Raw genomic sequence first — 27703 nt, forward strand, 5'->3', positions numbered from 1 at the left:
ATGAAATAGTTCATTTTTTTCCCTGCAATTTAATTCAAGAAGTCAAACTTCCATATATTCTGCATTGATCTCATACAAAGTGAAATAATTCAAGATTTAATTGTGTAAATGTTGATGATGATAGCTTACAGCTCACAAAAAAATCCATTGTCTCCATTATTCCACAAAACACCATATAAAAAAGATTTATAATACAGAAATATTGACCCTTTGGAAAATTATGGTTATGTATGAACTACTTGGTCGGAGCTCCTTTTGCACAAATTGCTGCATCTATGCGACATGGCATGGAGCCATTCAGTCTGTGGCATTGCTGGGGTGTTATGAAGCCCAGCTTCCTCAGATAGCGGCCTCCAGCTCGTCTGTTATCGTTGAATCTGTTGTCTCTCATCTTCCTCTTGACATTTCCCCAGAGATTCTCTTCAGGGTTCAGGTTAAGCCAGTTGGCTGGCTAATCAAGTCTAATCAATCTCCTGGTAGATGGCTGACAGCGCTGACTCTGGACTTGATAAAGCACAGTGGACCAATACCAGCAGATGACCTGGCACCTCAAACCATCCCTGACTGTGGAAGCTGCAAGTATCTGACTTCAAGCGCAGTGGATTCTGGGACTCTCGATAATCCCCCAGGCTCTGGAACCTTGATTTCCAAATGAAATTCAAAATTTACTCTCATTTGAAAACAGGACTTTAGACCACTGTGCAGCAGTCCAGATCTTTTTCTTCTTAGCCCAGGTGAGACTTATGTCTGTGGTTCATGATGGCTGGACAGTAGGAACACGACAATTGTAGCCTATGTGCGGTGGCTCTTGATCCACTGACTCCAAGGTCAATCCGCTCCCTGTGAAGCTCCCCTTTTTTTTGAATCTGCAATGTGTGACAACCTTTTGAAGGCTGCACATCCCTCTTGATTGGGGTACTTTTCTTACCGCACTTTCCATTCCAATCAACTTTCCATGAATATGCTTTGATATAGTCTCTGAAAACAGCCTACCCTTTCAGCAATGACCTGTGATTTACCCTCCTTATTCCATGATATACTAATTTTTTGAGATGCATCTTATTAATGTCATTTAACTTCAGCGTAAAAGAAGAAAACACCCAAGTATTTCATTTCAGAGGGAAATATGTAATTTTATTGAAATATATATGAACATCTGGTGTATGGGAGTGTGTCATGAACACTTTTCTAATCCAAAATTTGTCAATAGTACAAAGATGACTGTAGGAGTACAAAACATTAACATTATAGCCTCTATTTGACAAATGACAGCTGCATGCATGAATGCGTCCTGCGAATTACACCCATTTCCAAATATGAACCATTTAACATAATTTCCCTTGACCAGTTATTTACACTTGGCATTAGGCATAACTTGGCTGTGCTATGCAGACACATGGCAGGGTATTTGACAAGTACCATAGATGGAGTTTAAGATACAGAGCTTTTTGGGGGAAAGAAATTAAACTTTGGCTTCAAACTGCTGCTCAGTGACAGTTTTAAGCAAACATTTTTACACCTGCCCTTGTCAAAAGTCAGAAAAGATAGGAAAAGGGACAAGGGAAGGTACCAGTGAAAGACAAATTTAAAATAAAATGAATAGTTGATGATCAACAAGAGCAACTGATGTACAACTACTCAATCAATGTCCCTCAATGACACGAACCAACAAAAACATCTAGAACTTCATCATTTTGCTTCTTTAATGAAAGAAATATATTTTTGTAGCAACATATTTAAACTTTGGTCAACATGTAAAACTGTTACAGACAGTGGAAGTAAAGTCTGAATATGCCTGACATATTGCCTTTAAAGAAAAGCTGGGGCTGCCATTTCACAAACAATTCAAGTTCAGAGACGATTTCCAAGAACATTTGCATTTTACTGAAGGATTGTATACTCCTTAACAATACATTTTGACTCTGACAGCTGCATATTTTAACAAAGAGTGTTCAGTACTTAACTGTTTATTTCTTCTGTTTAATTTTCTTCTACCCCAGTTTATTTAGATTTTTTAATGAAGTATATTGCCTTTCATGCAATGTACCAAATAAACACCACAAAACAGTTCCAAAACACTTCTTTGCTTCGACTGTTGTGCTTTACAAAGTGAACATTTGGCCTAAGAGACCAAGAGCAAATGAAATAAAGAGAACAAAAAATGCTGCTCAGAAAGGATCAACAGAACCACTTAAACCAAAAGCTGCAAAGCATGTTGTCCTTGAAATAATTTCACATCATTTGTGGCATAAAAAATGTTTTTGTTGAGCTGAATTACAACGGGCCCACTGACTGTACAGTTTGCTCTTTCATTTAAGTGCTTACTTTTTTTTAATTCTTAACAAAGCACATGAAAAAACAGACAAAGCGACAAATGAAGCAAAAAAAAAAAAAAAAAAGACCAAGTCATCTCCCACAATTCTCTGCTTTTCTGCCTTTAATTCTGACTTGAATGTTTCTGTAGGAACAGGTGCGCAGACTGTGGGGAGCAGGGTGCATCAAACCCGAGAAATAAAGAATATTTTTACAAAAAAAAAAGAAGTCACAAACAGTGATTAACAAGATGAAGGGAACTGAACGCCCAAGCCACTCATCAGTCTACTTTCACCGAACGTCAACGCTGGTTTGTGTAATGATAACAATTTTGAGAGAGAGGAAAAAGGAAAACTTGAGACTTCCAGCACGCCCGATACCAGGGGGAAACATGCTGGAGCAGAAACAGGGTGCATGGGCCTGAAGAAACTCTTCTTCTTCCTCCTCCTCCTGCTGTTCCCCTTGTTTCTTTTGGATTAGCTTTTGATCACTCCTCCATCTCCTTCACTCACAAAACGCTTCCGCCCTCTGGTGGAGAAAAGAGAGTTGGCAAAACATGTTCGTTTAGTGTTTTTTGGCATGCATCTGAGATTATCTAAAGGTTGAGACAGGTAATGTTTTTCCAGTTTTACTAAGTTCATCAGAAATACTTCTATACAAAATATTAATCCTTATAACAAATAAAGATGTAGCGATCTAATTATAGCCTTTTATCTCTGTGCCATGCTGCTTTAATGTTCTTGAAAAAACGATTAATTTTAATATTAGTGAACTACTTTGTTTCACTTAAACATGAACATTATAACTCCCCACTTCAAAGTTTTCGATCAAAATTGCGGTTGGATTTATTAAGAATGACAAAAGGAAACCACTTCAGCCACTGCAAATTATCTAGATACCATTATTTGTGGTAACTAATGGATGACATACCTGGAGGGGCAGGCATCCCTCAGCTGCTTGGTGATGACAGATTCCTGGTAACAGAGGTCCACAAAGGTCTCCATGATGGAGTGAGCATGCGGCACATCCAGGTTGAGCTCAGGGAGCTCGTCATAGACACGCTGGAAGCCCTGCAAGAATAAAGGGAGGCTTTGAAGTCAAATATATGTTGTTACATCAGGTCACAGAGAAGAATCAGTAGTTAATAGGATTTTTTTTTAAAAAGTTAATGCATGTAGAAATGCACTGACCCTGTTCATCTGATCCACAGTGATGAGGCCTGTTTTCCAGAAGGATTTGAGTAGCTTTATCATCATGTGACTGGCAGTGTCTCCCTTTGACTCCAGCACCATCACTATAGCCTGAAAACAATAATCAGTGATAAGACATGTAAAATAAAGTGGTGTCATCCTCTAACATAAAAGTTAAAAGACACAGGATGTTATGATCAAAAATAAAAGTTTTCTAAATGTGAAAGAGGCTTTCTTTCACCACTTGGTGGCAGTGTTTACCATTTATTTTTGTCAGATGAGAGAGGAGAAGTTGCTTGGGAAGTAGTTTTAATTTTATGAACCCATTTCATCCCATGGGTATTGGTAGAAAAAGAAATTGTAAGACAAAATGTGTACAACTCCCACATTTTCTGCTCATAGAGTAAAAGGTTTCATTAAAACTCACTGTTTACTGAGCACACAAAAAAGGCCCTTGAAAACATAACAGATCAAGATTCTTGTCAGTCTGACATAATAAGCACAATACATACATATATTGTGCGTTTTCAAAAAGAAGAGACAGTTCCATGTTATGTAATGTCCTGCTCCATTTTGGATCGATAATTTGGACTGATTGCTGTTGAAAAATGAAACGCAAACTAGGTTTTGCCAGATACACACTGTCCTTGGCAAAGGAAAGAAATGACAGTCCTTTTTTAAAAGTAGTTTTCCTCTGTAGCTCTCTCTGAGTCCAGAGAGCTACAAAGAAAAACTAAAGAATTTTGCTTTTTAGATTTAAACTCTGATTATATCAAACAGTCATAATATGGACATAACATGGATAAATCTGGTAAAAAAAAAAAAAAAACTCTTAAAATATTAAACAAACTCTTCAAACGTGTACTTTTTGTTCATTTGTCTGTCTCTGGTGTGCATATCTGCTGGTCAATGTTTTTTATTGGCTGAAAAAAAGTTACTTTTTATTTTCTTGGTTAATGTGAAGAAATTTGATTTTATCAAAGAGTGCAGTTAAACCAAACAAACAGTGGCTGCTTTAACTATCATAATTAATTCTTCAATACCTCATAGACCAGCTCATGGTGGAAGTGTGGGACCTCCAGGTCTCGTAGACAGTGCTCTGCCTCAGACACGTCACCTGACACCAGGTACTCTTTTAGCAGGAGATTCATCTGAAACAAAGAGATACAACATCAGGACATGGTTTAAGTTTTTCTACGTTTAAACTAGGGCTGCACGATATGGTCCAAAAATAATATTTGAATTTTTTTAGCTACATGGCTATACATGATATCTACTGAAATTCTTCTGTAAAGAAATAAAAAAGTCAGCTCAAAGTAAAATCAACATGGGGAACAATGCCAAATGTCACTCAGGCAGTTTTATAAACAGCCAGTTGCACAATGCCAACATGAACAAAATGATAAAATTCAACCAGTTGCTTGTTGAGAAATACATTGAACAAAAATGTTCCACTGTGACATGATCAACATTTTTAACTGCAATTTATCTCACAATTTCTAGAGTTAATCGCAATTAATTAAACCTTTTTGTCATCTTTTAAATTCAACACTTTTTTATTTACAACTTTTTTTTTTTTTTTTGGATTTATGTACCGTCTTAAAATCAAGTGTATAGCATTAGTTCAGGAAGGCCACAGAGTTGAGTACTGCCATGTATTTGAGATCAGCTGATCTCATGAAAGCCCTCATCAGCTGACGGCCAGCTGATTCACTCGCCATTGGCTAACTGCACTCTTGCTGCCGTATCTAAATTGCTCTAGCCTGGCTATGCTTTGCTGCTTCCTCTACAAGCTCCTCTCTGCATCCCTCCACCCCAGCTCCTCCTTTATGCTGTATCTGACTTAATGTCATTCTGTGGTCATTGATGCCATCTCTGCTCTGGGTTTACAGCTGCTTCTCTCCCTGCCTAGGCTTTCCTTGTAGGCACAGGAAGAGCAGGAACATGTGCAGTTCCTGCATGATACTTTCCACACAGGCTTGTGGATTCCCACAACAGCCACACCACAAAATATTATTAAATTATTACATTTTTAACTACAAATCATGTGTGTTTCTTGACAAGGTGGTCGTGACTGAATTAAGGCTAATTGACTTCATGCTGGGAAACAGACCTGCTTTTATTCTGAAAGAAAATAAGGGACCTTGGCTAGATTAAAGACTATGGCATGAACTTAACCCCAGTAAAGGTGAACTAGTTATGGATTGGAAAGGAAATAAGGGAACAAAAAAGGAAATGTTTGATAAATCAAGATGCTGACAACTTTTGACATGTCCACTGAGCTGTCTGTACGTTCTTAAAGCTACATAAAGGAGCAGTGGTGGATTTATTTTATATCATTGTAGCTGCAGGGAGACACTGCAGTGGCTCAACCAATGTGTGCTGAAATGGAAAATAAAGCATGTGATTAAGGGCAATAAAAAACAATTGATGGGGCCATTTTTGGACCCTAACTTAAAACAGTTAATGTACGAAGTACATAAAATAAACAAAAAAACGAAATCAATTTCCATTCAGATTGAACATTTCAAATGGATTATCCCAGGGTCAATAAGCATTTTACTGTGAATTGTTCTTACTGTAAACAATCTTTACTGGGCATGATTAACGACTTTGAAATGTGACTGATTAAAGATGACATGTGTTTGCAAAAATGAATATGTGTGATTATTTTATCTGTTTCTTTCTGTTCTGTCTTTTATTGTATTGCTGCATGGCAACCCTGGAACAGAGACCATAGTCTCAATGGGTTCTCCCTGCAAAAATAAAGGATAAATAAATATATACATTTAGGTCTGACATCTATTTTCCCCAAATCAACATCATCATTAACCATACTGATATAAACATTATTGTCTTATGCTATATCTTGTTTTAAAATGTACTAATAAACTATGAAAAACTCAAAATATTGCCCAGCCCTAGTTCAAACCACATCAAACTCAGCTGGAATGAAGTTGAACCGGTAAGTGTTGTCACTGGAGGGGGTTGTTCCTCCTGCAGAGCCTCTGAAATGCAATAAATTTCCTTTGGAATTTTTTCCTGAGAGGAGACAGGATGGACAGTGTTGTTTCTTTGCAATAAAAAGAAAATTAAAAAAAAAAAAAAAAAACACACTGTGATGACTGTGGTTCATCTTATTGTTGCAATACTGTCCAGATCTAAAAATGGGAGATTCATTTGCAACCCGGCTTTACATAGGAGCACCGTTATTCATTCTGAAAGAGTCTGGATGATCATTTTTTTTTATCTTAAAACTGATTTGTTCTTAGAGGACTTGATCCAACACAAGGTCAAAAAAAGAGCCGAAGAACACAAGTACCAGTCTCTTAAATATCAGTCCACTACATATGAGGGGATTTACTGCAGCAGTAACCCCTAATTCTTGGAGGACAAAAACCCTTCATATAGTATGTCTGTATGAAAAAAAACATGAAATCTTTCATTTTGAAGCTGTTCTTGAATCCTTCAGTCTGATTTGTTAGTAATGCTTTGTTATTTCACACATTTGCTTAAATATGTATTTATGGAACAATTAGTCATGCCGTCAGAGATTTGAGAGGAGCAGGGCTGATGCAACAAGTGTAAAGCCTCAAAGCAAGACCAACACTTGTGAGTCAAATCTAGGTCTCATTCTCCGAGCTGAAAAATGTGTGGTTGCTGAGCATCGGAAAGCAGAAATATATAACACAAGGAGATGAAATGTGGACAGGCAGAAGGAGTGACAGGAGAATAAGTGGATGCTGCAAATGAGCGCACAACAACAAAGTGAAGCGCAGCAATGAAAGAAGCCTCCTGCAGCTCAGTGTACTTGTCCTGAGGCGGGCAGGAAATCACAACTGGACAGGAGAGCCCACAGGTTTGAGAGTTTTTGAGGCTTACAAAATGCTGCATGACAGAGGACACACTCACTGACCACTCTTACTGCTCCAAACATGCACAAAACCCCTCTGAATGTTGCATAACACATCATTTACAAGATGCACACACAGTGTCCACGCCTACATTAGCACTAAAAATTCCAGAAAATCCAGATCATAAAACAATAATTATGAACAAACAAAAAGGAAAAAGCATGTGGGGTGTACCGAGAGCAGTGTTTGTATTTCAGTTAAAGGCTAAGGTGTGTATCTGTGTTGGCCCCTCCTGTGCCGTTTTTTGCAGTTCTCTCCTCTCAGGGGAGTAAAGCAGTCTGCTGACACAGCAACATAGCAGAGGGCCAGCCCTGTGGCTCTCTACCCAGCATGCATTCCTGCCTTCTGTTCACGTTATATAAAGTCAGAAACGATGCTGCTCGTCAATATAATAGAGAGTAACTGAGGGGATGTTTAAAACATGGCGGCAACACGTTCAACTTTGCCGTATTTTCGTCTGTATCCAGGGCTCACCTCTTTGATGAGATGTTTGACGGGTCTCAGACCTCCACCTACACCCCACACGTTATCTAGACGCACCATCTCCCTCTTCATGCTTAGCAGCACAGCAGCTCGGTCCAAAGCAACTCTGAAAATAAAAATAAAACCCCAAAAATGACTGTTTTGTCTTGAAATGGGCACACTGTAGAAGTCTAGTTTGTTTCAAAAGTATTTGATTTTCATCTATCACACTGGCAATGTTCACACTGCAGGCTTTAATGCCAGTTTCTGATCTTTTGCTCGGATCAGATTTTTTATTTTGGCTGTTCACATTGTGGTCAAATTGCAAAAGATCAAATATGTATCTGATTTCGTACCACATATGAAACTGACCTGGACCTGATGAGAAAGTCAGATTCAATGTGACATAAGCTGTTAGCACTGTCGGAAAAAAAAAAATCTGATTTAAGTCACATTAGAGCAAAAAATCCATTTTGGGTCGCATTTAACTGCAGTATGAATGTAGGTATGATCTGTATACAACACAAACATGGTGTCAGTGACATCATCCACTGGCTGCTGAAGGTGATAAGAAGCCAAAAGCTAAAGCTTTATTTATTCAAATTGCACAAAACACAAACAAGGAAAACAACCCCCCTGTACAAAGTGAACCAATAAAGAAAGGAACTTATAATTAAAACAAACAAGAAAACCTACTCAAATCAGGCTATTTTTTTTTCTGCTTTAAAAATGGCTATTATGGAAGGAAATTGATCTTTGTTTTTATTTGACACCATTTTCCTGTGATAATCAACTTTTGGTTGTTTTCTCAACTTAATGTTATTTTAGACAACTATGCTGATTTTCCTGTGAGAAAAAGCCACTGAACCTGCCCTCTATTATCACATATCAGTGATGTGATTGTCTTTATCTTCTTATAAATACCTTGGATTTTTTATTATTAATTTGCTGTAGTTGAAGCCTCATATTAGGCAACCTGCATAAAATTAAAGATGCAGCTACGTTTTCCATGTTTGTGTCTCTAATTGATTACCGGGATGTCTAGTATTTTAATGCATTTACTATGATAACTTCAGTCAGGATTTCCCATTCTTTTTAATTGTTCTTAAGGCATGAGAAACAACAGTTGAACTTTAATTTTAACTTACTTTTTTTTTCACATGTCCACTTGAGTGGACAACATGTGTTTTTGTTTTCAACTAATAAGATACTATATTAATAATACAGTAATTACATAGCAATTTGTTATAAAATCATTTAAAAAATATAAAATGCATACAGAAAATTTGTATGTGGTGTCAACTATCACATAATCAAGCAAGGGCATATCCTTATTTATAAGGCTATACACAATCTGCGTCATACTTGTGATTTTATTCATGTGAATAGTGCTGAAAGCTACAGTCTTTAATGTAAGTCAAGACTTCCTTCAGCCATCTCTCTCGAAATTTTGGAACGGAGTTCCCGGTGTGCTGCTCCTGCAACCTGGAATCCACTGCAGGAGATGCTGAGTCTTTTAAATATCTTCTAAAGGTAAATAAAGGATGTTTGAAGGAGATTTATCAGGTTGTGGATGTATATGACTGATGACCTTCTGCCTTCTGACCTTTAACTTGGTTTCTCTGTGTTTGTAATGGGTTTGTTTTACATCTGTAACTTTGTTAAATGTGCTACTGCAAATGAGCTTCTTGATTTTAATGAGGTTTTCCTGGTTAAATAAATCAAAACATAAATTGATAAAACAAGTTTCTTTCTACAGACTTAAAGAAAAGAACTGTTATCTGCTTTTTATCACAGGAAAACTAAGTTTAAATAAAATTTACAGATGCATGTTCTCTATGGGCTTCTTAACATTTATTACAGAAGAATACAGTGCTGCAGGGGTGATGCATTTTTGTGAGTCAACCCTGGAGGTTGGAGAACAAAGAGGACTTCAAGATGGTGGAACCAGAAATGCCCATTCTTTCAGGGTTTTAGGACTTGTTAATTCAGCTCTCTGTGGAGAGAGACTCTCTTACAGAGCCAGCCCCATGTGAAACAGACAGAAAGAGACTTTTGCTCATCACTGCTCACCTTGCATGCTCACAGTCTACTTTGCCCTTGTAACAGTCCAGGAAAGACATGGGTAGGATGTGGTCTGCTATGGCTCTGGCTATAAACTGGCCCAACATCTGAAAAAAAAAAATAAGAAAAAAAAAGAAGCATCATGTTATTCATCTTTGCATCTCCACGTGTCTCAGATTTTTTTAACTCTAACATGTGCAGCACCTGGATCAGAAACGTATTCAGAGGAAGCCCACCAGATATTCAGTCAATCCAACTAAAATGAAGTCTTTAAAAATCTACTTTTCATTAAATACTGAGATCATTTTACATCATAAAGCTTTACATTTTTATTTCAAAGTTTCAAAAATGGTAGCACATCTCAAAATCCAGGTTATGGAGGACAAAACAATAACATTTTACTAGTTTATTTGGCTCACATGTGATCCATAACTTGAAATGAATTTTGAAATGAGCTACCTTTTTTGAAACTTCTGAATGACTTCTAAGCTTGGGCTTTGCACTCCACTGATGGTCTACATTGACGTGAAGCGCAGCTTTCCTCTCTAACTGAGTCTTTACAGTTTTATCTCTTCATGCACACTGTGACCATCATTTCCATTTGTACCTGAGGAGCATCCGGTGTGTCGAGAATGAGGTCTGGCAGCTCTTTGAGGGTCTTGTCGAAGGCTCGGGCCATGTCACTTTGTGACAGCACCTTGCCAGTCAGATCGGACAGCAGGCGGGAGGTCAGCTCTCTGTGGCTAGCCTTCCCCTCCAGAGAGAGAGAAACGGCCAAGGAGGAGAACTCGAACTTATGTGGACCCAGGTTCAGCTCCTTCAGCAACATCTGACCAGACAGGGAACAAGAAAGAAAATGATGCACAGTTAGGACTTACACAAGAGAAATAAAACACATTAAAGCTCTTTTTCACTTGGTTCATCCATTCATCAATTTATTCAAGAAAGGTTGGCATGCACTAAAAGATGTGAGAAGTAAATACTGTGCTTACCTGGACTTCTTTTGTGTCCCCATGTTCAAAGTATTCCTGTACAATTGGGTTGACCATTTTCTCCAGTTCCTTCTCATCTACCTCAGGAACAACAGTTGCATAGACTGTATCACCCTGTGCAAAAAAAGCACAAGAACAAACAAATAAATTCAATGTATTTACTGTCAACAGACATCTTCACTTAACCAAATCAAAAACTAAATGCAGTATCATTGATTTTAGGAAATCTCCTCCTAGTTCACTAACAACTCTTAGCAAAGCAGCTGATACTGAGACAGTGGAGAGCTACAAATATCTGGGTGTTTTTTTAAGCAATAAATTATTAAACCACCAAATGTTGGTAATACCTTCAATATAGGGTTATTTTTTTTTTCTTCTGAAAAATGAAAATTTTGCATGCTTCTGAGAGGATCACTCTCTTTTATGTATTTTTTTTTAACTGCTTTAATCTTCAGTATAGTTAAATGGGTTGGACACCTAAACTTGGCCAATAATAATCATCTTGGGAGTTTTTATAAAACTGCCAGCAAAATCTCGGGAAGTTGGCAGGCTGGGGTAACCGCCTGTCAGTGTCCTGAGGGGGGCTAATGCTGTTCTGGATTTTCCAAATAATCTGTCAAAAATTATTCATGAGTTCAAACTTCTGTCCTTGAGCTGTTGTTTTAGAGCTCTTGCTAGGGAAACTAATAAAAAGATTCCTCTTCTCCCCACTGAAATTTATTTAATAAATGACAGTTTATCCAGAGATTTCCCTTTTTGTTCATCTGCACACAATCACACTGTACTTTTCATTACTTGGTAGCAATTTCATTTTTGATATAAGCGATCTGAATAAGAACTGTGTCGCTAAAACAGTTGAAGAAAATGAGAACAACAAATCCATTTGTGAGTGCTGGATCCAAAAGTGAACATGCATAAAGGAGCAAGAAGGTCCACACACCAGGAAGCTCCCATTACAGGATGTTTTTTTTTTTTCGCTTGCTCTTGCTCAGACTTGATCATCTTGGCTTGAAACATGACTTGTTGTGAAACAGGAGCTTTCTGGTGTGCAGATCTTTTTGCTTCATCATTATACAGTTATCATCATCACCTAATTTTTACTAGAACGATACTCAAGTATAGGTTGTTTGCAATCACATGATCCTGAATTTCTGTTGGGGGTCAGGAAGCGGGGGACAGCCATTAGGAATGAATGGGAACAGAGTTAGAACTTTAAAGCTCTGAAGGACCTCTACAATACAATCATCATCAGAGATGTCTACACACATTGAGTACGATCCCTATAGTTTATAAAAAATAAGTGTTTTTACAATAGTTTAATTTATTTACCTGGCGGGGAGGTGATCAACATCACAAATTACTCAGTCCTGCAGACCTCCTAGTGTCTATCGTTCTCTAGCTAGATGAAGGGAGATGAGAGTCTTCAAGAGTCTTGTACTGAGCTAAGAAGTTAGCCGGGCCGCTTTAACATAAAAAAAAAAAAAAACTCATTTTGTCACACACATGCTTTTAATTGAAACCGTGATGATATATCAACCTAATGAACCTTGTGGGGTAAGATCGACTAAAGATGAGCCGGTCATGATCAAGTCTGTTCTACTACTGCCTGATCAACAGGAGACTACTAAATATTACCTATTGAGGTAGCATGGGGCGTTGCGTACGAACGCAGCGGCCCGGCGCTCCATCGCTAGCAGCAAAACAAAACCCTGCACTTACAACAGAACTGACAGCGTGCCCACAGAGTTTACATCTTTCCTGATGGAGATTATCCAGAGAACGGGGTGCTTGGAGACTGACAGGAGGACGTGGAGCAGCACAACTACAGCCAGTGGGGAGGAAGCAGAGACGGTATTGTGCCAGAAGCGAGGCAAACAAGCTGGGCTGCAGGCTAGGCTAAGAGCAGCCCCACACAAACCTGCCCTACCAAGCATCTTTCTCCCTGATGTCCGCTCCCTCGCCAGCAGGATGGATGACGTGAGGCTGCAGATTTCTAACCACTGCTTGGACCACTGTGTTTGCTGCTACAGAGGAGACTGCCAAACATAATTTCATTGCATTTTTATAATGCAATGACAATAAACGACCATCTAAACTACTTCTTAGTACAAACCACTGTAGCAGCACCCACTTGAGTGCCAGTTCCCTCTCCTCCATCTTTCTTTGTTATTTAATCCACATCTAAAAAGCCAAAGTGGGACCAAATGAAGAGCTGTTTGGGAGTCAAACAACCAGCACCACTACATTACCCATCACACCATGCTAGGCTGGAGGTTGGTTAGACGAACCCCAGCTAAGATCATAGCTAAACCGTGACAAAACTGTACTGAACCAAACTGGAGTGTTTAGTGGAAATGAACCATACCGGAGTGTTGTGTGACACCACTCCTCCAGGCTTTAAACAAAAGCTATTGTAATTCCTGCTGCTGCTGTTTCTTAGCGAGTTTTTAAAAAGTTTTTTCTGAATAATTCACTACATTAAGGACACAAAAGTAGCTTAAAAGATAATGTTTTTATTTCTGCATTCTGAATGCTTGGAATAATGCAAACAGTTAAAATTATGGCCTTTTTGGTAGCGTTTCTCTGTATAGAAACCTCTTTTTGCCTCCCAAGAGGAGTTCTTCACGGCTGCATGACATCCGCAAAGAACTTATACAGATCTGGTAACTTGCCAACCCTGGGTGATACTATCAAGGGTTCAGAACTTAAAAGTCGTAACACAGGTTTTATTGTGCTTTACCGTCTCTGTGATGTTTTTAAAATTGCTCTTACAGTTCTGAGATAAAAACACTTCTACTTCTTCCCCTTTTCCTTTAACGCTTGCTTCTGCAGCTGCAAAGAATGTTGTCAAAACCAGTCTGACTAACTCAAAGATGACGTTTGTTTGACCTAGAGAGCAATAGTAGGCGTTCATAAACCAACAATCATACAAACTCACAAACTGAGCAGATTTCTAGACCTACAGACTATTGAAAATATAGAGACTACTTTTGCTTTAGTGTTTTGTAGAATTTAGAGCATAAACAAATGTTTTTGGTTCAATGACGTCTTTTAGTAAGGCTTAGTTTTTGTAACAGGAAAAATTGGTACAAAGAAGAACTGAAGCCAACAGTGTAAAAGGCTGCTTCACTTTCCTGTTTTCTGCTCATGCTGCATGCACTGATTGTTGACTTTAAGGGGCGATGGACGACAACCAAAACAATCATTTACTGCTGAGGGAATACGAAGAATGGGCCAGTGTTCAACATCTCTGAGAAAGGGCCCTACTTCTTCCCTTACATTTACATGAAGGCCAAAATCACTTCAGCCTACAATTTGTGAAGGGGGAAGTGCAGCAAGTGCTGTGAAGCATGCATTGGTTTTCATTATACTGAAATGATCAAACATTTCGACACTTCCTGCAGGGACTCGTCGACCTGTACCATTTAGAAATCCTTTATCAGGATCATGATTCGAAGGTCATCTTCTGTTTTTTCCCTGCATCACTCTTGACCCAGTTCCCTGTTAACACACTGACATCTTTCCACAACATTCAAGGCCGAATCACAACCGGCCCTTCTCAGCCGTTATCGAGCCTCTGACTGACAGAAGCTCCGTTCCCACTCTGCAGTTCAGTCAGTGTGGCCAGAACTGGAGACAAACAAACTTTAGCATTGCACTGAGCGTTCGCTTGATAAGCGGGTTAAAGATTAGAAAAATACTGTTGATTATGATGGGACAGAGCCATCTGGATGAAACAAATCATGTGAGTAGGCGTGTTTTACAAGAGCTCTGCCAAATCATGTGGACTTTGACAGAACATGTCCAAATTAATTTATTATCCAGTATAAATGTCAAAACCATTCTTTGAATGTGTTCCATTTTTGAGATGGGAAAATTCATTGGGTTCTTCATTACATCACGTGTGCTTGTTATCTGAAAGATTATCTTGTCCAGAGAGAAGAGCAACAACATCAGCACGTTTGTTTGACAGTGGTTGTGCAGCACGCCACAGCTTTGACCAGTGGGCCTCTTCAGAACAAAAAGCTGCACCACACAACAGGACCATCTGACAACAACTGCAGTAAAATAACCTCTGCTGGTCAGGCTTTTTCATCTGTGGGAAAAAGGTCCAACTGTAAGCACACAGACTGCTGATACCCTGGTTATTTTGACATTACATGGACAGGCCCTTGCTCCAAACATTCCTTCTCCACCCCATCTTCTGATTAAAGGAAAAAAAGCAACAAAAAATCTCCCTAAAAAACAAAAAGTACTTACTTGATTTAATGCAAAGCAAAAAGGAAAAAAAGTTGTATCCCATCAACAAACTAATTGATAACTTTAAAGTCTGGTGTATGAGACGCACTTTTAAAAGTTTGCTGTGACCTATATACCCTGCAACCAATAAATCTGTATCAAGCGTTGAGACAGGCATTTTCATTCCCACAATGCAGCCACCAACAACCGTTGCACAAGACCTGATGTTACTGAAAATTTGCCCCATTTATTTTGCATTGCAAGTACTGAAGCTGCTTCACTGCTCACAATATGCTGTGATACATCTCAGTGCAGTGCCACTTTTTACCATCTTACCCCATCATTAGATCACAATTCTGCATGTTAAAAAGGGGGGCAAACTGATACATACATAAGCTTTGTGGAGCACTGCTTTAAGTGGATGCCTCAACTAAAGAAAACGACAGCTGGGGGGGAAGGGGGGTCACAACAAACACGCAGACTGAGAGTTCAACTACCGTTTTATGGCTAGCAAAGGAGCAAACTCTCATTCAATCTCAATAGCAAAGGCAGATGGTACTTATGGAGCCCAATAGTTTTACAAAAACTGCAGATTATGACAGTTTAAACTTACACAATAAAAGCCATTAAAGAAAACTAAAACAACACATATAGTCATAAGTAAAGTTTTGGGCATGTAGGTGGCTCAAGATTCATCAAGGGGTCCAAAGTGCCTCAACCCAGGGGTGAAGTGGGGCCACAGTCCAGTCAAGCTTGACAGAATCTCTTTTGTGCCTTTTCACCCCTGGCAATGTGCCCAGAGAGTACCATCAGTTTTTGGTCCCTTGGGACATCCACAGCAAGAGCAGGGGCTTGTGGCAACCCTACTACCCACCCGGACGGACGGTGACCCAGGCCATTTTTACTTGCCAATCACACCCCTTGCTCACCCCTAAAGGTGTGGACTGTTTTTTTTTTTGTTTTGTTTTGTTTTGTTTTACTTTACCATGCACCTGGTCATATGCAAGGACATCCAGGGCATGACCTGGGTAGTGTCAATCCTCCCTCTCAGGCGATGGTACCATGTCACTACTTGTGCTACGTGAGCTTATTGAGGTAGTGGGATTGCAGAAAGGACAGAATTACACAGTGGAATTATCCCCATTATATTGGACTTTAGTATGAAAGTGACAAGAACAACATAACGATGAAACCTACATTTCAAAGCTCTTTTTGTTTTGTTTTCATTTAATCAACTGTAGAGCCATTCCAATTATGCATGGTTATTACTCAGCGTTAGTGTGATACTGTATGCCTCTGCCCTGTTTGTTGTCAGACTGTGAGGCTTTTAAAGAGCTGTAAAGGTTTTTACGTTTGTTAGTGGTGTTATCAGGCTGTAGACTTACAGACTGTGGGCTTTAAACTAGACTGTGCATGGCAGTAGCGTCTACACAGTCAAAGGCAGAGTTGCAAGATTTCTTTTTTACAACCGTCAAAGGGAAAAAGAAGTTAAAGGGTATTAATATTTGGTATTGCAAAAGTATTCCAACACATCAGTTTTATCAGTAGGTAATGCAGTAATCTAATGGGTTAGTTTCAGAGTAACACTTCTTTTCCACTAGGTCTCAGTGCACTTCAAAGCTTAATAGACTGACTGACCACTAAACCAGATGATACATCAAAACATAAAACATGATTAGAATCTGATCAGTGATCAACTCATCTAACTCATGTATGGGTTTTGAACTTTGTATTGAAAAAATAAGGAGGAGAAATACATTATCTTGGCACGAAATTGTGACATCCCATCTATTAAGAACTTAGATCAAATACAGAAAAAAGAGATGATTAATTCAGTCAAATAACTGTTGGTAGCAGGAGTTGTTTCTATGATGTATCTTCAGACATTGATGCTGGAAGCAGCGTCCATTACAAGTGTAATATATTCTTATGATTGAGGAAAAGGACTACACATAAAACATCAAAGTACTGTCTGGCATTTTTTTTATTTAGCTTTTAAACATCTCATTTCCTGTTGTCTCTCCCTGCTTCTGAACTAAAACATTTTAAAAAGGAGATGCCAAAATCCACTCAGAAAAAGCAGAAACAAAAATGATCATATTTTGCATGAAATCTGAACTCGTTCAGATAAATATGCATTTTATCCTACCAAAACACTCCAAAATTCAAAGACGGGTATGTCCCACACGCACCTGAGCAGATTCATCATAGTTAGGATCCCGAACATCAGGCTCCTCATCTTCATAAACCATCCCAGCAGCCCCCCAAACTCCTTTACCACCTGCTCCACCTGCAGACAGACAGGAGGCAGAAAAAAAGCATAGATGAATGTTTCAATATTACCATTTATACTTTTGGCCTCACCACTGCTGAGAGTCTTATAGCTCACAGATTAGAGCCTCCCTATTCACCATCAGTACAAAAATGTCAGTTGGACCTTGTCAATGATGCCAGTGGTAGAAAAAAATTATATTACAGCTGGTAATTTGACTTGTTGGACTGACACCATCATCACTCAAGTCTTTGTGATGAGAAGGCTTTTGTCTGCCCATGGGGTCCTTGGATGGGGGAGGGACGGCGCTTTGGGGAAGGCTGGAGGTCTCAAATCTTTATAATCTTTATCCTACATTATTCCAACCAGTGATTCTACTACTGATTCTTTTTCAATTCCTTAAACCAAGGCTTAAATAATCGGATGTCAGATGTTTATTTACACTAAAACCAGTAGGCTCATCACTGTTTCCTGTCCATAAAGAGAAGGATGCTTGATTCTTAAGTGTTCCTTTACAAAGTTAAACTTTCTAAGGCTAAAGGAAATCCCTCTCTCCATTCACAGCATCTGCATCTGCTTATGTTAGAATAAAAAAACAAGCCTGTACCAGTTGTAGAAACAACAAAACAGCAGAGTTTAGTATGCACAACTTTGGCTGAAATGTACCTTTTTTTGGCAGGCCTCTGCCTTTGCCTGTCCTGGACTTGCGGTCGTTGGTGTTGACTTTGCCCTTCGGACTGTGTGGGCCCCCTTCTGCCAAATCTCCCGACTCAGAGAACGACTCGCTGGTGGAGTTGCGGGACGATGACTTGCGCATGCGTCGCTTTGCTTTGGCTTTGAGTCGCGCTTCGTGGAGTGCTTTCTCCTGAGGTGTCCAGTTACCGTTTACCTCCGCCTCATTTAGCAAGTCCTCGTCACCGCTGTAAGCACGGTTAGCCTCCGACAGCTTCTCCTCATAGGAAAACATCCCTGTGGGTAGAAACATTAGAGTAGTTGGTGATGCAGAATATTACTTTGAAACATGGGAAGGCCACTGAGAAGATTTTTGACAGTTAAGAAAACTGAAGGGTTAAAATCTTATCTTAAATATTTGCAGTAATACACTCAACTGCAGGAAGATATTGTCTTAAAGTGGACCAATATTTGTGGCATTAGGTTATTACATTATTAGGATTGCTTTCGGTTCTAAGATACATGGTGTGCAAAAAGGTTGATGTTGGGGCTGCCCTGACTTTAAATTGTTAATAACAAGCCTGTTCAGGATCATGTTTGATCATGGGCACTGGTTTGGCTCAGTTGGTAGAGCATGCACATAAACAATGAAACACCAAATTTATGCTGTTGTGGGATTTCTGCTTTTGCTGTGGGGCATTCTGAGTAGGCAGCAGGCTGTCCAGCACATCGTTCTTAACATGAGACGAATGAATCAGTACTGAAGACAAAGCAAGGCAAAATAAGAGTGAGAGACTACGACGTGTCCCCATGGTTACTGAGTGAGGTATGGACATGTATTTGAGTGTATTAAATGACACATCTGTAAATCGTTACGCTTTATGCCTCTTCCTGCCTCTGCTTCACAAGTTGGTCCATTTTGCTTTCACACCACAAACAAACTACACCAGGGTTCATTTGGAAACTAACCGAGACCTCCGATTTTAAGAGGACCAGAGTCCGCTGGTTTGATAGGCAGCAGAAGTCATATGAGCTTTCACACCCCTCCAAATGAAATGGACTATCCAGGAAAAAGGACAGGAGTTTGCTGGAAGTAGATCAAACAGCTCTGGTATGAATGCAACCCAACTGAACGAAACACTGGCAAAGGAGGGTTCCAACTTTACAACCCAGGCATGTGCTGGCTTTTTGACACCCATCAGTCTGCACAGTTGACTTATTGAGGCCATCACTAAAGGGTTAGGGATTTCTTCACTGAGCAGTGATCCTTTCTGTAGGGCATAAATCTCATATTTATTCAGAATGTTGTCATGTGAGGTCTCTCATATTTTATTAACTGGTTGATATTTTAAACATCTTCCAGTGTGTGCTGGGCTAAAATATGGGCACAGAGGGTGTGATTGATAAGGAAACATTTTAATTTTGCAAAGCTCAGATCTACAAATGCATTTATTTTTCCCAAGAATATTACCAAAGAAATCCAAAGGGGCACCGCTGAAGCTGATGACTGTTCAGGTGCAATAAATCCTGGTAACTGCAGGCACTGGTGTCGCAACTCTCTAAGCACGATAGCTCAGCTTTCTCAGTCACTACAGTACACTGATGATTTGTGATTCAGTCAACTATGTATATAATTGAAATGAAACAAGCAAAGTAAATCTAAAAGTTTGCTGAGAAACAAAATATTTAGCAAAAACTTCCTTGTGAAAGAGTAATATTTTGCACCCATATCATATTTTTTAATCTTAATGATCCAGATGAAGATTCATTTCAGAGTTTGTTGTGTCAACCAGTAAACAGGTTTAATAAAAACTGCAGTTGGACAGGTACAGCTTTGCTGTGATAACTGACGTCAGCATCAAGCTGAACAATGCTAGCTGCAAGCAAGACTTTGAGTAAAGACGTGGATATTTCTTGCATTTTACTGGTGGATTTTTTGTGTGACCAACAGCTCACAGCCTAAGTGAGACATTGCATTTCCATGGTCAACTTAATCAGATTCTGTTTGATAACCATTAGTCTGCATATTGCAGATCAATCTTTGCTACATGCAACAATTTGTTTATATGAACTTTATCCCATAAATGCAGTCAAGACTGCACGTGCTGCATGCACCTCCATATACCATGGCCATGCTTTGCATCAAGAGGAGAAAAGCAGTGCGTGCTTTTTTTAAACTCACCAGCTTTATCAACAGGCATATAGCAGGTCAAGCTACTTTAAAAAACAATTCTCTGAGAATATGAAGAATACTCTGTGTTAAGTAAAAGAATCGCTGTCTAGTTTCCTTCTTCAACAGACAACAAGTGGGACAAGAGCGCTGCTGCAGGCATGACAGGGAAGGAGGGAGCAGAGAGGAACACATGGTGCAGAAATGCTGACACCAGTTTTTTTTATTTCTCCGTCTTCTCGCGATCTGTCTGCAGCAGCAGCTTGAGTGGACCTGACTACATATGGCCCGGTTGGGTCCAGGACTGGTCACATGACAGGGCCAAGGGAAAAAGGCGAGAGAGAAAGCAGGGGGAGGAAGAGGAATGTCTGAGGGTGTAATGAATACTTTAAGTCCTATGCACGGGCCTCAAATTGCCATTTGAGGCGTTCTGGCCCTATAGATTACAGGACATGAGGACGAAAACACTCAGAGGGGAGGGGACTGGGTCCAAGCCACAGATCAAACTAACAAACAGGAGAAGTCTGTGTGCAGAAAAAGTAGCAATTCTACCTTGCTGGCAACTTAGTCTAAGAAGTACAGAAAAGCAAAGAAGAAATCCAGCAATCACAAATATTGGTCATCAAATATGTGACTTTTGTTTGCCAAGGAAGGTGGATTACAAGGTAAAAGAAAGCAAGACTAACTCCCTGATTTGACCTGTTGTAAAAAGTATAGCACCACACCCTTGGCCTTCAAAATCTGTAAACAGCGGACCATGTGTCATCTCCTCCTCTTTCTGCTCCTCCTCCTTCCCTCATGTAGGCCACAGGTCCTGCCAGCGCAGTAAATAAGGAACTAACCAATGGTAGCCTGCCAAATACGACACTGGCCAATTGGAGAGGAGCAGAAAAATGGGAAGGCAGAAAAAAGTCACTCCTGTTTGCCAAGTCAAGACTTGCAAAACAAGAAGAAGAAAACACTGAGATCAAGTACGACCTCAACTGCGAGAGGCTTTTTGTTTTAAAGGTCTAGTCTGCAGAAAGTGTGTCTGTGTGTCACTGTCACAATCCCGTAAAACTGCAGCAGCAGCGCACTCAGCACAAGCAGATCACAGTTTTTTAAAGTCCCCCCAAAGATAACCAGTTTTTAAAAACACACAGTGAGATACAGAGACATTGAGCCTACGTGCTGTGTGGGAGCTTTCCACAGTCAGAGCAGCACTGCTGAGGTGTTTAGTTTTAGGTGTCTGTACAGTAGCAGTGTTTATGAATGAGAGGGAGGTCAGTAGAGCACTCTGCTCACATTACTCCCAGGGGACAGACCTAGTTTTTACAACTGCTAAAGAAGAGCATCTGAGTTTATGCAGGGACATTTTTGGGGAAATGTGTCAAATTTAGCAACATAGATTTTCTTTTCCTCCTCCACTGTACTTCTGAGTTAAGAGCTTAACATTAAAAACTGCTTTTCTTTCCTCTTATCTCAAATATGTTTCAGACTAGTGCACAAGCTGCATTAATAACATGAAAAGAGTAGAAGCAGACATAAATATATTAATATAATACATCATTATTTATACTATTGATGTATAACTCATACTCTGCTACTTATGTTTGCATTACTCTATGATATGTCTTATATATTTATCCTTTCAAATGCAGGCAACACTCATTTTTTGTTTTCTCACATCACAGCGACAAACATCTTAAATCTTGAGATTCACTTGCAAAAATCTCGAATTTTTGTTGGGAGAGAAGGGGTAGTGATTATTTTAATGATCTAAATTGATATTATAAGGCTTTTTGGAGGAAAATAAATATTAAACATGTTATTCAAATGAGATACCTTTAAAAGTCTAATAATATTAAGAAAAAGCCTTAAAGAATTGGCTGCTATGCAGATGACACTGATTTGTTTTGGAGAATCTCTCAAAAAAACCTTGTGAAAAGCTCTTATTTCCAAAACATTGTAAAATAAAAGAAGTTCCCTTTAAGCCCAAAAACTTTGCAAAAACTTTACAACTTGCAGTAACTTATGCATTGTATTTAGTTTTAATGTAATTTGCATTAATTTTTAGAAGTTGCGGTAAAGAATTCACTTTGAAAAGTCGATGGACTGGCCAGATTCCTTGTCTTTCATCACGCAGATCCATATTGCAAAGCTCCAATCTATCAGGTCTGAGAGAGGACCAGACCAATTAGCAACTTTTGAGGAGAATGAGGCGATAGCTTTGATAGGGTTTAGTTGTCGTGAAAGCCTATAGCAATGGCTGCAGCCAGTGTAGCAATTAGCTCTGATGTAGCTATAGTACATCTGAAAAAAAAATATCTGCACTGTAAGCTTTTCATGACACAAAAGATGTTTTTTGCAGTTCTCCCGACCTGCTTCAGGATGAGTATGCTATCGTTATGGATGGGGTTTAGTTGCACTGTACTCTGGTGTATACAAGACTACTGGAGGTGCAGTTTTATCTACATCAGGCTGCATTTCTTCATCAAAACAAGAGCAAAGAAGCCCAAAGAATTGCACGGAAAACTTTTCAGAGCTGAAAAGAGATTTTCGGTCTTCTCCCAACCTGCTTCAGTATGACTTTGTGATGGTTATGGTGAGGTTTAGTTGCAGACTAGTGAATACATGTAGCTCCAGTGAGTTTATCAGAGTTTTATCCACCAACAAGCTCCAATGTTCGTAAACCCTGACAGCACCTGTCTGCTATGCTCACATTACTTACAAGAGATGTGAATGTCTACCATCCCATTTTGTCTTGTCGCTCTGATTTGTCTGTACTGAATGAGAAAGAATGTTTGACCAATCAACTTCCAATATTTTTTTGCTAAAGTCCTGCCCTTCTCATACACATTGTATGGGAGGTTTCCCAAATTAATGTGAAATATATCCTAACGATTTGTCGCTCTTGCTGACAATAATCGATAATCAACTTCCGTCGCCAAAAAATTTTATTGACGATGATTCATTTGTTGCATCCGCACACCTTTTTTACATGCAGCGTGTTGCTACTGTGTATGCAAAATGTTGTTTTCTCAAGCTGAGATGCTTTGGAGTGAGCCAAATGTCATTCATACTATCTGATGCAGTCGTAGACGTCGGCGTCCGATGAAACATCTGCACATCCTAAAAACTTTGAAAGTCTGGGAATATTTCATGCTCGATGGTTCAAAAAAAAAAAAAAAAAACATTGCTTGTAAAAAATGTAAAGCATACCTTGCATATCACAGGAACACATCGGCAATGCACATATATTTGAGTATTTCTACCTCTGATGTTAGCAGGTTACATAGGGAGTGATGCACATCATCTGTTTTACTACTGGTCAACACTAACGGTGGAGTGAACTCTAACCAATAAATAGGCTTTACATTTGTAAAAGTAAATCATTCAGCCTTACTTAAAGACTAATTATGTTAAAAGTCAAAACAAAACTACTGCTTGAAATAAAAGTTTAATAGTATTTCTTGAGTTTATTTTTAGTTCATACATGTTTGTAAGTACAAAGTTCTTTTTTTAAGCTGTTGAAAAAAAATGGAGCCGTCAAAGCCATCAAGGGATCCCACAGCGTGCCACCTGACTAGTTGACTAATCATTTCAGTGGTCGGTGACAAGTCGACTATAGAAATAGTTGTTAGTTGCATCCCTACTATCCAGCATGTCAGGTTAGCAAGGGATGAAATTAGTAATCAAATTGTACAAAGAGAAAGATGGATGGAATCAGAAACTGAGGAGAGATTAAGAGAGGGGAATATCAGGTGGGAAAGGAGCCACAAGCCAAATATTAAGATATGCCAAATGCTTGCTTGCAGACCTGGCCACAAGGATATCAGTGCTCAAACTTTATTACATTGCTTGTTTGCCAGAACTTTATATTTCACTTCCTTTATCTTAAATAGCAAAAAAAAAATGAGGAAAATGCACAAGAAGAGTTATTTCTCTCTTGACTCTACCACAGTACAACACAGACAAAAATGTAAAACATCCTTCATGGTCAAATGAGCATCTGAGCAACGACAGAGGGAACAAAAAACAGTTATGCTACACATGGCCCTGCAGTGATAATCTATCAAAAGAGAGAAGGGTGTGGATGTCTCCAAGGCTTAACTGTCATTTGACTCAATGAAAGGATGCAAAATTTGACTTAAAAACATGTTTGGGACACTAACAACAACAGAAGCAGGCCACACACATACTCCACAAATGCAGTACAGAGGTTTTTACATCTGAAACACAGTAATCATTCTTGTTTTATGAATACACAGAGGGATAAAGGGCTAAATATAATGGGAACTTGTGCACATTTGCTGACTGTGCATCTTTGTTGCAGCTGCAGTGCAACAACAGATAAAGTGGACAAGAGATAAGAGTGACTTAGATAAACAACGAAGAGACTTTGATAATCAGCCATCAGGTGCAGCTTCAAGCACTACTCTGCATTTATGTTTTGTCATTTTCAAACTAAAGAACACGATGCAAACAGATGGTGTGTGTGTGTGTACATGATTTGTACTCAACGGGCCGCAAACAAGTCATGCTTGCCATTTAAGGCAGTGGGGTTTTTTCTCCCATTATGCTTTTGATGTGTATATTTACCCAAGGACTGTACAGTGCTCTCACAGGTGGGGCTTTAAATCTGCACCTACAGGACATTCATCACAACACAGACCTGCTCTGTGTTACTGCATAGACACACCCCCACAGAACAGGGTTATCAGAGGAAAGACATTTTCTCACTTAAGTCTGGCTACATAGGATCATGTTTCAGGGCCAAATGAAACCATATTATTTAAAATGCATCATCTTTGAGTCATGTCATGATTGGGGTTGTTGTGATACCAGAATTTTAAACACGCCGTACGCAAATTCCACGGCCTCAATCAAACTGAAAACAAAAGATGACGAGTAAAGACATGCTGCTCATCTCCACCCTCCCAGGAGCTTAATGCTCATTTTGAAATGAAGACTAATTAAATAAAATTGCACTCCAGTCTTTTTAATTTCTAAACCACTGCTGTCATTTCATGGATGACTATATCATAACGAGGGAGAAAAGCGATTAAAATGGGCCTCCCTGAGTGGCATTACGAACAACTCACCAAGCATTCTGGAATCTGGAAGTGTTCACTGAAACAGCAATTTTTAACAGTTTTTTTCATCATTATATGTAATTTATTCATGAAACAAAAACATTGGTTTACTGTTTAGTCAATGCACCTTGTGGGGGCTGTTTTGTTTGCTTCAAATTTGGATATAAAGTCTCCCTAACATAAACTGCTGGTGCAGTCTTTGCACAGGGCACTATGCTTGACCATAACTTAGAGCAAGCTCGAAGGTGACAGGAGATTAGTTTGAAAATGAAGGCATCCTAACTCGATCATGGAAAGACATCAGCGTTACTTCCAGTCTGTTTCTTCAACAGATAAAAACTTTCAGAGCATGAGTGTTCATGCAAATATCCCTCCATAGTGCACTTTTAAAGACAAGTTTACAGCTCACGCTTTAACCTGTAAAAGGAAAATTGAGTTAAATTTTGTTGCATGTTGATCGCAAAAAAATAAAAGAAAACTGTTTGAGTAGTTAATTTTTCATTTGGAAACAAAAAGAGTTTGGTGTGAAAAAAAATTGAGATTCAGTTTTTTAACCATATCGCTCAGCCCTACCGTTGTGTAAATTGAGTCAAAAGGAACAGCTGGGTAGATTTTAATGCCAGGGCTTTGGCAGTGCACTGTGCTCGAGCATGTTAAGGAGTATCCACACTGGTCAAACTAACTGGACTTTGGGGCTCAAATGTGCTTGAGCACAGATCGTCTACTATGAGTGCACACAAAAAATTTAAATGAAGAACTGTACAGCTCAAATTTATTGCAGTTATGAAATGAGAGTGATCTTTTTAAACAAAAAAATTTAAATTTAAACCACATTTTTTTGTATGGACTGTTGGGTAGCTAAATGAATTTTGGCAATATACAAATATTCTAAAAGTTTAATTATAACTCATTATTTAACATGACCCATAAAAGAAAGAACTTCACTGCTCTTGTGAAAAAATGTTTGGGGGTGATTTTTTACCCCTGTGGATGAAGCAATACCTCTTAGCTTTTGCTCATTTTTGTTCCATACGTTTACTTGATAGGGATGACGATAGGATGTAACTGAAGTTTTTGAGATTGTGGAGGATCCACCAACCTTAATATCTGACATGTCAAAGCATTTTGGTTTCCCGGTGTCAAGAAAAGAGGAAAGTTAACAGTTAAACAAAAAACAATATGCAGACACTACCAGACTGCGGTGACACACTTGATGGGGAATATGAGTAACAAAAAGAGTCACTTGGTAAAACCTCCCCCTGAAAAGATTCAAACAGATGTTGGGAGCAGAATCCAGCCAGGACAAATGACTCCGCTCACAATCTCACTTCCTCACAACAGTGTGAGGACCCAACAGATCACAAGGTGTATTTGTGAAAATATTAGCTGCTGTTATTTTTTGTGGTGGACAATGAAGGTTTTAGAAGGTTAATAAAACTGCTGGAGCCAAAGTAAAAGTACATATTTTTAAGAATAATGCACACATATGGCACTTTTTCGCACATATTGTATTATTTAAATCAGAATTGTTGTTTATTTAAAGTAGATGTCACTTTTTCCCATGGTCTTCATTTATTGTTTTGTTTTTGAGACTGCAATAAACACTGTACCAGGGACTTGTTACAGAGTTATTATCATATGGTGAGATTATGATAATGTTACATCCCTATAGCCTGGTTATTTTTTAATAGCAAATCTCACTCTGGTTTGTTTTGACAGCAAAATGGATCACTTTGCTGCAAGAAGCAATTAGTGCATGTCTTTAACAAATGCCTCCTCGCAGCAGTGGCTTCAGTCGTCAAAAAAACAATTTAGATATATTTAATCAGGTCTAATTTGATGTTGTAGGGTCATGGTTAGGGCAGGTTAAAAACTCTTCATATGAGATCTGAAGCCTGGTTGACTTGCAGCCTAATCGCAGAGGTCTCTGCTAAAACTTGTGAGCAACACCGTTCAAGCTTTACATATTTCCCATACTGCTGTGTGAGAGTCCAGTGCCCAGACTGACCCGCATCATATGGAGGAGTTGTTTTCCCCCCATGGACAATGGACCCTTTGACAGTTAGGTACATGTGTGTGTGGTGTGGCACTGTGTGTGTGTGTGTGTGCACCTCATCAACAGAGTGCTGCCCGATCAAGCGTAGCTGACCTTTCTTGAGAAGAGGGGGTCTGCAGAGTTCATGCAGAAAAGCCCATCTGTGCACTGAGACAGGACCACAGCAGTGCACCACGTGGAGTCTCATTCACCTCTTTGTTAACATGGAAACACACACACATAGTCTACGACTGGTTACAGTACCCACAATACATTTATACTACTTATGTAACCTTTAAATACAC

At 39.1% G+C, this 27703-nt stretch overlaps 1 protein-coding gene across 2 annotated transcripts in view; it reads right to left on the reverse strand.

Moving 5' to 3' along the window:
• Positions 1–1107: 1107 nt before the first annotated feature.
• The window catches only part of pdcd4a (programmed cell death 4a), a 28076-nt gene continuing 1480 nt past the window's right edge, over positions 1108–27703 (reverse strand). Inside the window, exons 1-11 of one of the 2 annotated variants that reach the window (XM_041785698.1) lie at positions 20301–20426; positions 18113–18415; positions 17367–17464; positions 10936–11049; positions 10551–10772; positions 9953–10050; positions 7892–8006; positions 4547–4654; positions 3504–3614; positions 3244–3383; positions 1108–2841 (exon numbers count right to left, since the gene is read on the reverse strand). In XM_041785698.1, the coding sequence (XP_041641632.1) occupies positions 2790–2841; positions 3244–3383; positions 3504–3614; positions 4547–4654; positions 7892–8006; positions 9953–10050; positions 10551–10772; positions 10936–11049; positions 17367–17464; positions 18113–18415; positions 20301–20319 (1380 nt within the window). In that variant the 5' untranslated portion in view covers positions 20320–20426 and the 3' untranslated portion in view covers positions 1108–2789. Of the gene's footprint in view, positions 2842–3243; positions 3384–3503; positions 3615–4546; positions 4655–7891; positions 8007–9952; positions 10051–10550; positions 10773–10935; positions 11050–17366; positions 17465–18112; positions 18416–20300; positions 20427–27703 lie in introns of those variants that run through there. The other variant, XM_041785697.1, reaches the window with a different exon arrangement.

The sequence above is a fragment of the Cheilinus undulatus genome, linkage group 4 (genome assembly GCF_018320785.1).
Source record: "Cheilinus undulatus linkage group 4, ASM1832078v1, whole genome shotgun sequence".
NCBI lineage: Eukaryota > Metazoa > Chordata > Actinopteri > Labriformes > Labridae > Cheilinus > Cheilinus undulatus.